General features: G+C 42.9%; 1 protein-coding gene across 1 annotated transcript in view; it reads left to right on the top strand.

Annotated features, from left to right (window-relative positions):
* LOC309511263 (uncharacterized protein) overlaps window positions 1-9,759 on the top strand; it is a 12,508-nt gene extending 2,749 nt beyond the window's left edge. The window contains exons 2-6 of the mRNA XM_082186356.1: window positions 3,999-4,032; window positions 4,240-4,574; window positions 9,083-9,184; window positions 9,267-9,319; window positions 9,427-9,759. Of these exons, the coding sequence (XP_082042482.1) occupies window positions 3,999-4,032; window positions 4,240-4,574; window positions 9,083-9,184; window positions 9,267-9,319; window positions 9,427-9,534 (632 nt within the window). The 3' untranslated portion in view covers window positions 9,535-9,759. The remainder of the gene's footprint in view (window positions 1-3,998; window positions 4,033-4,239; window positions 4,575-9,082; window positions 9,185-9,266; window positions 9,320-9,426) is intronic.
* Window positions 9,760-12,500: the final 2,741 nt, after the last annotated feature.

Raw genomic sequence — 12,500 nt, 5'->3', positions numbered from 1 at the left:
TGTTGTGTGTTGTTGATCCCAGGTCTCTGTGTGTGGTGTGTGTGTGGTGTGTGTGTGGTGTGTGTTCCTGCTGAAGATCTGATGTGTTGTGTGTTGTTGACCTCAGGTCTCTGTGTGGTGTGTGTGTGGTGTGTGTTCCTGCTGAAGATCTGATGTGTTGTGTGTTGTTGATCCCAGGTCTCTGTGTGTGGTGTGTGTGTGGTGTGTGTGTGGTGTGTGTTCCTGCTGAAGATCTGATGTGTTGTGTGTTGTTGACCTCAGGTCTCGGTGTGGTGTGTGTGTGGTGTGTGTTCCTGCTGAAGATCTGATGTGTTGTGTGTTGTTGACCTCAGGTCTCGGTGTGGTGTGTGTGTGGTGTGTGTTCCTGCTGAAGATCTGATGTGTTGTGTGTTGTGTGTTGTTGACCTCAGGTCTCGGTGCGGTGTGTGTGGTGTGTGTTCCTGCTGAAGATCTGATGTGTTGTGTGTTGTTGATCCCAGGTCTCTGTGTGTGGTGTGTGTGTGGTGTGTGTGTGGTGTGTGTGTGGTGTGTGTTCCTGCTGAAGATCTGATGTGTTGTGTGTTGTTGACCTCAGGTCTCGGTGCGGTGTGTGTGGTGTGTGTTCCTGCTGAAGATCTGATGTGTTGTGTGTTGTTGATCCCAGGTCTCTGTGTGTGGTGTGTGTGTGGTGTGTGTGTGGTGTGTGTGTGGTGTGTGTTCCTGCTGAAGATCTGATGTGTTGTGTGTTGTTGATCCCAGGTCTCTGTGTGTGGTGTGTGTGTGGTGTGTGTGTGGTGTGTGTTCCTGCTGAAGATCTGATGTGTTGTGTGTTGTTGACCTCAGGTCTCGGTGTGGTGTGTGTCTGGTGTGTGTTCCTGCTGAAGATCTGATGTGTTGTGTGTTGTTGACCTCAGGTCTCGGTGCGGTGTGTGTGTGGTGTGTGTTCCTGCTGAAGATCTGATGTGTTGTGTGTTGTTGACCTCAGGTCTCTGTGTGGTGTGTGTGTGGTGTGTGTTCCTGCTGAAGATCTGATGTGTTGTGTGTTGTTGACCTCAGGTCTCGGTGCAGTGTGTGTGTGGTGTGTGTTCCTGCTGAAGATCTGATGTGTTGTGTGTTGTGTGTTGTTGACCTCAGGTCTCTGTGTGGTGTGTGTGTGGTGTTTGTTCCTGCTGAAGATCTGATGTGTTGTGTGTTGTTGATCCCAGGTCTCGGTGCGGTGTGTGTGTGGTGTGTGTGTGGTGTGTGTTCCTGCTGAAGATCTGATGTGTTGTGTGTTGTTGACCTCAGGTCTCTGTGTGGTGTGTGTGTGGTGTGTGTTCCTGCTGAAGATCTGATGTGTTGTGTGTTGTTGATCCCAGGTCTCTGTGTGTGGTGTGTGTGTGGTGTGTGTGTGGTGTGTGTTCCTGCTGAAGATCTGATGTGTTGTGTGTTGTTGACCCCAGGTCTCGGTGCGGTGTGTCTGGTGTGTGTTCCTGCTGAAGATCTGATGTGTTGTGTGTTGTTGACCTCAGGTCTCGGTGCAGTGTGTGTGTGGTGTGTGTTCCTGCTGAAGATCTGATGTGTTGTGTGTTGTTGACCTCAGGTCTCGGTGCAGTGTGTGTGTGGTGTGTGTTCCTGCTGAAGATCTGATGTGTTGTGTGTTGTGTGTTGTTGACCTCAGGTCTCTGTGTGGTGTGTGTGTGGTGTGTGTTCCTGCTGAAGATCTGATGTGTTGTGTGTTGTTGATCCCAGGTCTCGGTGCGGTGTGTGTGTGGTGTGTGTTCCTGCTGAAGATCAGATGTGTTGTGTGTTGTTGATCCCAGGTCTCGGTGCGGTGTGTGTGTGGTGTGTGTTCCTGCTGAAGATCTGATGTGTTGTGTGTTGTTGATCCCAGGTCTCGGTGCAGTGTGTGTGTGGTGTGTGTTCCTGCTGAAGATCTGATGTGTTGTGTGTTGTGTGTTGTTGACCTCAGGTCTCTGTGTGGTGTGTGTGTGGTGTGTGTTCCTGCTGAAGATCTGATGTGTTGTGTGTTGTTGATCCCAGGTCTCTGTGTGTGGTGTGTGTGTGGTGTGTGTGTGGTGTGTGTTCCTGCTGAAGATCTGATGTGTTGTGTGTTGTTGACCTCAGGTCTCTGTGTGGTGTGTGTGTGGTGTGTGTTCCTGCTGAAGATCTGATGTGTTGTGTGTTGTTGATCCCAGGTCTCTGTGTGTGGTGTGTGTGTGGTGTGTGTGTGGTGTGTGTTCCTGCTGAAGATCTGATGTGTTGTGTGTTGTTGATCCCAGGTCTCGGTGCGGTGTGTGTGTGGTGTGTGTGTGGTGTGTGTGTGGTGTGTGTTCCTGCTGAAGATCTGATGTGTTGTGTGTTGTTGACCTCAGGTCTCGGTGTGGTGTGTGTGTGGTGTGTGTTCCTGCTGAAGATCTGATGTGTTGTGTGTTGTTGACCCCAGGTCTCGGTGCGGTGTGTGTGTGGTGTGTGTTCCTGCTGAAGATCTGATGTGTTGTGTGTTGTTGATCCCAGGTCTCGGTGCGGTGTGTGTGTGGTGTGTGTTCCTGCTGAAGATCTGATGTGTTGTGTGTTGTTGATCCCAGGTCTCGGTGCGGTGTGTGTGTGGTGTGTGTTCCTGCTGAAGATCAGATGTGTTGTGTGTTGTTGATCCCAGGTCTCGGTGCGGTGTGTGTGTGGTGTGTGTTCCTGCTGAAGATCTGATGTGTTGTGTGTTGTTGATCCCAGGTCTCGGTGCGGTGTGTGTGTGGTGTGTGTTCCTGCTGAAGATCTGATGTGTTGTGTGTTGTTGACCTCAGGTCTCGGTGCGGTGTGTGTGTGGTGTGTGTTCCTGCTGAAGATCTGATGTGTTGTGTGTTGTTGACCTCAGGTCTCGGTGCAGTGTGTGTGTGGTGTGTGTGTGGTGTGTGTGTGGTGTGTGTTCCTGCTGAAGATCTGATGTGTTGTGTGTTGTTGATCCCAGGTCTCGGTGCGGTGTGTGTGTGGTGTGTGTTCCTGCTGAAGATCTGATGTGTTGTGTGTTGTTGACCTCAGGTCTCGGTGCAGTGTGTGTGTGGTGTGTGTGTGGTGTGTGTGTGGTGTGTGTTCCTGCTGAAGATCTGATGTGTTGTGTGTTGTGTGTTGTTGACCTCAGGTCTCTGTGTGGTGTGTGTGTGGTGTGTGTTCCTGCTGAAGATCTGATGTGTTGTGTGTTGTTGATCCCAGGTCTCGGTGCGGTGTGTGTGTGGTGTGTGTGTGGTGTGTGTTCCTGCTGAAGATCTGATGTGTTGTGTGTTGTTGACCTCAGGTCTCGGTGCGGTGTGTGTGTGGTGTGTGTGTGGTGTGTGTGTGGTGTGTGTTCCTGCTGAAGATCTGATGTGTTGTGTGTTGTTGACCTCAGGTCTCTGTGTGGTGTGTGTGTGGTGTGTGTTCCTGCTGAAGATCTGATGTGTTGTGTGTTGTTGACCTCAGGTCTCGGTGCAGTGTGTGTGTGGTGTGTGTTCCTGCTGAAGATCTGATGTGTTGTGTGTTGTTGACCTCAGGTCTCTGTGTGGTGTGTGTGTGGTGTGTGTTCCTGCTGAAGATCTGATGTGTTGTGTGTTGTTGACCTCAGGTCTCGGTGCAGTGTGTGTGTGGTGTGTGTTCCTGCTGAAGATCTGATGTGTTGTGTGTTGTTGACCTCAGGTCTCTGTGTGGTGTGTGTGTGGTGTGTGTTCCTGCTGAAGATCTGATGTGTTGTGTGTTGTTGACCTCAGGTCTCTGTGTGGTGTGTGTGTGGTGTGTGTTCCTGCTGAAGATCTGATGTGTTGTGTGTTGTTGACCCCAGGTCTCGGTGCGGTGTGTGTGTGGTGTGTGTTCCTGCTGAAGATCTGATGTGTTGTGTGTTGTGTGTTGTGTGTCGTTGACCTCAGGTCTCTGTGTGGTGTGTGTGGTGTGTGTTCCTGCTGAAGATCTGATGTGTTGTGTGTTGTGTGTTGTTGACCTCAGGTCTCTGTGTGGTGTGTGTGTGGTGTGTGTTCCTGCTGAAGATCTGATGTGTTGTGTGTTGTTGACCCCAGGTCTCGGTGCGGTGTGTGTGGTGTGTGTTCCTGCTGAAGATCTGATGTGTTGTGTGTTGTGTGTTGTTGACCTCAGGTCTCTGTGTGGTGTGTGTGTGGTGTGTGTTCCTGCTGAAGATCTGATGTGTTGTGTGTTGTTGACCCCAGGTCTCGGTGCGGTGTGTGTGGTGTGTGTTCCTGCTGAAGATCTGATGTGTTGTGTGTTGTTGACCCCAGGTCTCCGTGCGGTGTGTGTTCCTGCGGTGAACATGAGTGTCCAGCTCCAGCAGAACGTCTCTCTGCCCTGTGACTCTCACAGTAACTCCAGCGCTGTCCTGGCCTGGTTCCGGCTGGGCTCCGGGGAGAACATGACTTTACTGGTGTCTGCGAGCAGAGGAGTCCTGCAGAGAGAAGCGTTTATAGTCGAACACAACAAGGAGGAAAGCCGGTTTGAGCTTCAGGCCGACGGGCGACTGGAGTCTGTGAGTCTGAGGATCTTCAGCGTCAGAGACGAGGATCTCGGCCTTTACTTCTGCTCTACTGGAACCAGTCTGAGGAACCTGCGCTTCGGGACCGCGGTCAGACTCACACTCACAGGTCAGTGAAGATCACATCGATACACTGTATCATTATAGAGGACAGTGAAGATCACATCGATACACTGTATCATTATAGAGGACAGTGAAGATCACATCGATACACTGTATCATTATAGAGGACAGAAGCAGAGCAGAGATATGATGTCATAGGGTCAGGGGAATCACATCTTTAACCAGAATGGCTTCAAATAATGTAGAAAAATTAAAATAAATAGTGTATACTAGCCATAGAATCAGAGGTTTCAAAGTTTGCCATCTAAATATGAGAAGCCTTGTTCCCAAACTGGATGAATTTAAAATCATGCTTACTCAAACAAAGGCTCATGTTATGGCAATATCTGAATCATGGCTGACTCCTGTTATATCAGATTCATTTCTTGCGATTGAAAACTATTTATTATATCGCAAAGACAGGACTGATAGAACTGGTGGTGGTGTTGCTCTTTATGTAAATAAAAAATATGCACATTCTATAGTAAAACTATCAACAGTATCAGAGTCACTTCAATTGGTTATTCATTTTACAAATCAATTTTCAGTAACTATTATTGTCACATACAAGCCTCCAAATGTCAGTCCAACTGCATATTTATTGCAGTTCTCGGACTTAATAAAATCGGTTAAAACTAATGAGCTTTTTATTCTTGGTGACATAAATTTTAATTGGATTGATAACTCATCTAAACTTCTGAAAACAACTGCCATAAAATATGGTCTTCATCAATTAATTAAAGATCCCACCAGATTTGGTAAAACACGAAATTCTATTTTGGACCTTATTTTCACTAATCAACCCTCCAAGTATGGCATATCAGGAGTGATAAACACAGCAGTTTCAGATCATTCACTCATATATGTCATTAGGAAATGTTTTAAACAGCCAAAATGTCATAAAAATAATTACATTAAAAAAGTACCAAATTCAAAATTGTCTCAGTTTAATGCTGAATTTGCTGATACTGATTGGAGTAACGAGATGTTTTTGCAAAATCCCGATCATGTTCTGTCAAATTTCCATAGGAGAGTGGAGACAATACGTCAAAAATATACAACTACCTGTAAAATACAGTACCTTGGGTAACTCCTGATATTTTACAGCTCCTAAAAAAGAAGGCCTCTTCCTTGAAAGCCTACAGATTATTAAAAACACCTGAAGCTAAGCTTATTTTAACACAGTTTAGAAATAAGTGTAATTTTGAATTATACAAAGCAAAACAGTCTTATTATGAAAATCAAATTAGTTGAACAGTTTCCAACCCAAGAACATTATGGCGAACATTGAAATCAATAACTGGTGAAAATAAAATTTAAAATAATAATAGTTTACAAATATCCATAAATGGTACTCTTCTTACTGATCATGATAAAATTGCTAATTCTTTTAATGAGTATTTTATTGCATCTGTACAAGAATTATCCTCTAAATGTACTATTCCTCTGTTTCTCACATCAGTACCAGCATTATCTCAGCAATTCTCTTTTTCTGAAATCGTACAAAATGATATAACTAATATCTTGTGTTCTCTGAATGCTTCTCATGCTTGTGATATAAATCATTTAAACATGACTTTTCTTAAAACTCATGCCAGTACTCTTATACCACTTTTTCATAATTTAGTTAATCTGTGTATTAGACAATCAGTATGTCCTGCCATGTGGAAAACGGCCCAGATCACCCCGATGTTTAAATCTGATGATCCAACTAATATTTCCAACTACCGTCCAATTGCAATTCTCCCAACCATTTCCAAGTTGCTTGAAAAATATTATATAATCAACTAATTAACCACCTTGAAAATAATAACCTTTGCCAGCATGGCTTTCGACCCTTGCGGTCAACTATGTCGGCTTTGCTGCTTCTCACTGAGCAAATACGTGCGTCTCTAAACAAGCGTCAGATTACTGGAGTTATATATATCGATTTCCAGAAAGCTTTCGATACAGTCAATCATCAAATTCTGTTAAACAAACTTCTTTCTTTTCATTTGTCATCTTCCGCAATAGATATGTTTACATCATATTTAAGTGACAGATCTCAGACTGTAAGAATCGGCACAGTAACATCACAGCCACGAGTGTGTTCTATGGGAGTTCCACAGGGCAGTATTTTAGGTCCTTTACTTTTCCTTATGTATATTAATGATCTTCCTCGTGTTTTGAATTTTTCTAGTTCTTTGCTATATGCTGATGACACTGTTATTTTTCTTTCTGGTTCTAATATCGACACAATCAATTACAAACTTAACACAGATCTGCAGCATTTACATAACTGGCTGCAAGATAATCATTTAACACTTAATGTCAAGAAAACACAATGCATGTATTTTTATTCATCTAGGAGACAGCTATCCATATCCAATCCCATCACTTTTTCTAATCAAACGCTTTCAATTGTATCAGCATATAAGTATTTGGGAGTCTATCTTGACTCACATCTTACTTATCAAGAACATGTTCAAACCCTAACCAGAAAGTTAAACCAAAAGTTATATGTTTATAGCAAAATTAGACCATAGTTGTTGCTTTCTGTTTCAAAAACCTTTCTTCATGCCATCATTCTGTCCACTTTGTCGTATTGTTTACCTGTTTGGTCACTAACAACAAATGAGATTATTGAACCAGTAATAAGACTTTATAATAGAGCTCATAAGATCCATGTCAGGCTTCCAGGCTGGACTCACCACTGTACTGCACTATCTTTGTGTAATGCTTTGACATTTCAGAACTATAAAATAAGCCATGGGATAAACCTGTTTTATCAAATCTCAAAAGGACACACTGTAACTGCTCTAACCGAATTGGTTCCGAAACTTAGCTCAAGGTCTGAGCGCACTACGAGATCTTTTACAAATGGACTTTTGCCTTTACCGGCTTATAGAAACTGTTATGGACAGAGATCTTTTTTTCATGTGCTCACTAAAACCTGGAATGAGATCCCACAGCACATCAGAACTATTACATCAAGAAGACTATTTAAAATAACATTTGCTCACCATTTAATGGACAGGTATATCTGTGACCATTGAGAGGGCTCTATAGCCCCTCCTGTTGCCCAATATCTTGGTTTGTGTGTCTGTTGTTGTCTCTAGCTGTCTAGTGTGTGAGCTTTGTTGTGTATGTGGTTTTTATGTTCTGCAGAGCAGGAACCTGCTGAAAATCAGTTTTATACTGAGCCAGGCCCGATTGTCCTTAATCTTTTCCTGTTTTAAAAATATAAATAAATAAAAAATAAAATGCACCTGTGTTCATTGTCCATAACATACGCCTGCCCATACCATAACCCCACCGCCACCATGGGCCACTCGATCCACAGCGTTGACATCAGCAAACCGCTCACCCACACGACCCCATACACGCTGTCTGCCATCTGCCCTCTACAGTGAAAACCGGGATTCATCCGTGAAGAGAACACCTCTCCAAAGTGCCGGAGGCCATCGAATGTAAGCATTTGCCCACTCAAGTCGGTTACGACGAGGAACTGCAGTCAGGTCGAGACCCCGATGAGGACGACGAGCATGCAGATGAGCTTCCCTGAGATGGTTTCTGACAGTTTGTGCAGAAATTCTTTGGTTATGTAAACCGATTGTTGCAGCAGCTGTCCGGGTGGCTGGCCTCAGACGATCTTGGAGGTGAAGATGCTGGATGTGGAGGTCCTGGGCTGGTGTGGTTACACGTGGTCTGCGGTTGTGAGGAGGGTTGGATGTACTGCCAAATTCTCTGAAATTCTCTTATGCTAGAGAAATTAACATTCAATTCACGGGCAACAGCTCTGGTGGCGACATCTGTGGCATTTTGCTGTGTGATAAAACTGCACATTTTAGAGTGGCCTTTTATTGTGGACAGCCTAAGGCACACCTGTGCAATAATCATGCTGTCTAATCAGCATCTTGATATGCCACACCTGTGAGGTGGATGGATTATCGCGGCAAAGGAGAAGTGCTCACTAACACAGATTTAGACAGATCTGCGAACAATATTTGAGAGAAATGGCCTTTTGTGTACATAGAAAAAGTCTTAGATATTTGAGTTCAGCTCATGAAAAATGGGGGCAAAAACAGAAGTGTTGCGTTTATAATTTTGTTCAGTGTATATACATATATATGTGTGTGTGTGTGTGTGTGTGTGTGTGTGTGTGTATTGGCTTTTATTTATGTATTTGACTATTTTTAGCTTTCATGTTAATTTTAGTTTAGTTTTTAGTAATTCTGTTATGTGCTTTTAGTTTCATTTCTTTTTATTTCATTTTGGGTTTTTATTCATTTCCAGCCAGGTAATAATTTTAGTGTTTCAACTTAAACTTATTTCAGTTTATTGCCAAGGAAACATTTCCAATTTATGTTTAGCTTAAGTTTTTCAACTAATAATTATATTTACTATATTTACTAATAATAATTTTTTTTTTTTTAAAGCTTTAGGTAATGACAGAGCTCGTCTCTGTCGTTCATGTGTTCCAGTGAATCTGCTGTAGTTTCCACTGCTGTTGATCGTGTGGTTTTGTTGTTTCAGACGTTTCATCATCAGGCGTGGGCTGTTCTGCGCTCTGGATCAGTGTGTGTGTGTGTGTGTTCTGTGGGTTTCTCTGCACTTGTGTGCTCTGTTTCAGAAAAGGTGAGATAAACTTCATGAAACAAAACTCATTTGAAGGCGATTCCTCCAACATGCGTGAGTTACCCGTGTGCTTCTCTTTCAGACTCTCCTGTGGTCTCCTGCATCAGATGTGTGCGCGGAAACTCTAATGTCCAGGTCTGAGTTCGTGGATTCTGTGAAATACTCTTGTGTTGGTGGTCAGGGTAGCTTGTGCTCGACTGCTTTGAGAGTCAGATGAACATTGATTTGTTGTTGTTCTCCAGGCGGTTCCGGTCCAGTATTCCAGTGTCCGGTTCATCCAGCGCTCCAGAACTCCGGCTCCGGCTCCAGTGGACGTGACGTACGCAACCATCGCTAAACACACACCCTGAGTCACGGGTTCACAACAACACACACCCTGAGTCACGGCTTCACAACAACACACACCCTGAGTCCCTGCTTCACAACAACACACACCCTGAGTCACGGCTTCACAACAACACACACCCTGAGTCCCTGCTTCACAACAACACACACCCTGAGTCACGGGTTCACAACAACACACACCCTGAGTCACGGCTTCACAACAACACACACCCTGAGTCCCTGCTTCACAACAACACACACCCTGAGTCACGGGTTCACAACAACACACACCCTGAGTCACGGCTTCACAACAACACACACAGCTGCTTCAGATTTTTGTGGAAACCATCATACATTTTATTTTTCAAGATTCTTTAATGAATAGAAAGTTCAAAAGAACAGAATTTGTTTGAAAAATAATCTTTTGTAAAATTATAAATGTCTTTACTGTCACTTTTGATCAATTTATTGCATCTTTGCATCATTTCTTACTGAACCCAAGCTTGTGATCAGTAGTGTATATCATATATTTGATGTATTAATCTTCTATATTCTATGGTTTCTTCTTTATTTGTTTGATTATATATAAGCTAGCATTGATAAATGATATTAAATTTAAACATGATGGCAAATTAAGTGAAAACAGTGATTTAATTCCTGTTTAAGGTGTTTTATTAAAGGGGTGGTATAATGCCCTTTTCACAAGATGTAAAATATATCTATGATGTCCCCAGAGTGTGTGTGTGAAGTTTTAGTGCAAAATACCCCACAGATATTTTTATATAGCAAGTTAAAGTTGTCACTTTTTGAGGGTTTGCAAAAACGCACCGTTTTGTGCCAGCCCTTTAAATGCAAATGAGCTGCTGCAGAGGGCGGGGTTTCAAGAGTGTCTGTTAGCAGCTGCTATTACCTCACGCAGACACACTAAAATGACAGAAACTGTTCTGCCTTTAATGTTAAACGGAGTCAGATAAGGATGGAGAGACTCAAGAAGAAGTGACAACATGTAGAATGCAACAGGACGTCTCTGAATGGTTAGTTGATGAATTTATGTTGCTGATGTGGAGTTAACTATCTTCAATTAGGATATTCTGTCATGATAAATCTATAAATTGCTCATATATGAACTGTTGTGAGATGCACACAGAGTGACTTTCTATTGCAGGTGAAAAGATGGATGCTAAAGTTTGAGCTGACTCACAAATGTACTCTTATACAACAACTTTTCCTCTTCTCAACATGGACTGCGTGTTCCCGGGGGCGGGGTTTATGTAAATTCTAGGGTTAGTGATGTCACTAACCCGAGAGGAATGTCGTGTAGTCCCAACCAGCCGTTTGTTGTAGTCCTTTTCTTTAAAAGCAAATATCTCCCTTTGCTTTGAACTTTGAGCGTTGTAACTTTGCAGATGTTGTTTATGCTCAAACAGCAACATTACACACTAACTAAAGTTAGAAAAGTGAAATCACACTCAACCACCCCTTTAAGTATATTCTGTTTATATGTACGTATAATTGAAAATCAATCATATTGACAATGTTGCGCTTATCTACTGCTTATCTACTGTACTATCTACTGTACTATATCTACTGCTTATCTACTGTACTATCTACTGTACTATCTACTGTACTATATCTACTGCTTATCTACTGTACTATCTACTGTACTATATCTACTGCTTATCTACTGCTTATCTACTGTACTATATCTACTGCTTATCTACTGCTTATCTACTGTACTATATCTACTGCTTATCTACTGTACTATCTACTGTACAGATTAATGCATTAAAAGGAGTGTGTTGTTTTCATGAACTCTTCGGTGTGTGAGAAGTGTGGAGTAAATGACATGTAGTGCTCATCTCTGCTGAGCTGAACACACACGCACACACACACACACACACACACACACACACACACACGCACGCACGCACGCACGCACGCACGCACGCACGCACGCACGCACACACACACACACACACACACACACACACAATGGAAACCCACGGACACACTGTTTCTCTGCAGAAGATCAGGAGTGAAGCAGATTCTGCAGGATTCGGTCCCATTTAAAAAAGACTTGAAGTTTATTATTAAGTGTTTTATGCTATAAATGAAATACAGCAAAGTTTACATTGATAGTAATGAAAATATATTGCATGAAAGAAACTAGTTTGAAAGTTCATTTATATAAAATACTCAAACATATGGTCTACTCTAGTCATAACTCTAAACAGGTTGTGAGATTGATATGAAAATGAGAATGAGTTTGTGTGTCAGTGTGTTGATGCGTTACACCTGAAAGGCCACTAGGCTTCATCCATGCTCCATTATAAGAGTTTGAATCAGGAAACTCATGACAATGATGGCTGGGCTGATCACTTTAATGCACAATAGTGCTTGAATAGGCAAACTTGAGTCTTTCACATGATATATGGGTTGACAAGATTTAATAATAAAACAGTGCAGCTTGAAACAACAAATGTTGAAACACTGAACTGTCCAGCGAGGAACAGAAGCGGATAACAGGATTGTTCCTGATGCCGTTTCACTCCTGTATATCCGTCACTGATCCAGAGATGATGTGTTTCTGCTGGCCAAAACCCAGAAACCCGCATCATGTTACAGTAACGGGCCCAGAACCACTGGCCCGTCCATCGCTTCTCTCATTCATAATGAAATAATGTCTCCAAAAAGTGAAGTTAGTTCTTAGAACCATAGATATGTTTACGTAGATCCACATTCGACCACTCCAGACACATCAGTGTGTCGGCCATCTTGGAACAGTCAACATGTCGTCACTCACAGTTAGAGTTAATGATGAAACATTGCGCAGCTTCTGGTTGTGAAACCAACGAGATTTAAATTCCAGAAGAAATTTAATAACCTTTCACATGTGTGAGAATGTGCTGGTTTGTGTTTTTTTACATGTATTAAAGGTATAGCGGAGGATGTTTTACTTCCTGGTGGGTAACCTATACTATTGGTCCTCCTA

The sequence above is a fragment of the Leuciscus leuciscus genome (assembly GCF_965113295.1).
Source record: "Leuciscus leuciscus genome assembly, chromosome: 12".
NCBI classification, from domain to species: Eukaryota; Metazoa; Chordata; class Actinopteri; order Cypriniformes; family Leuciscidae; genus Leuciscus; species Leuciscus leuciscus.
The sequence above is the reverse complement of the archived record's forward strand: the minus strand, read 5'-3'. Positions and strand labels throughout refer to the sequence as shown.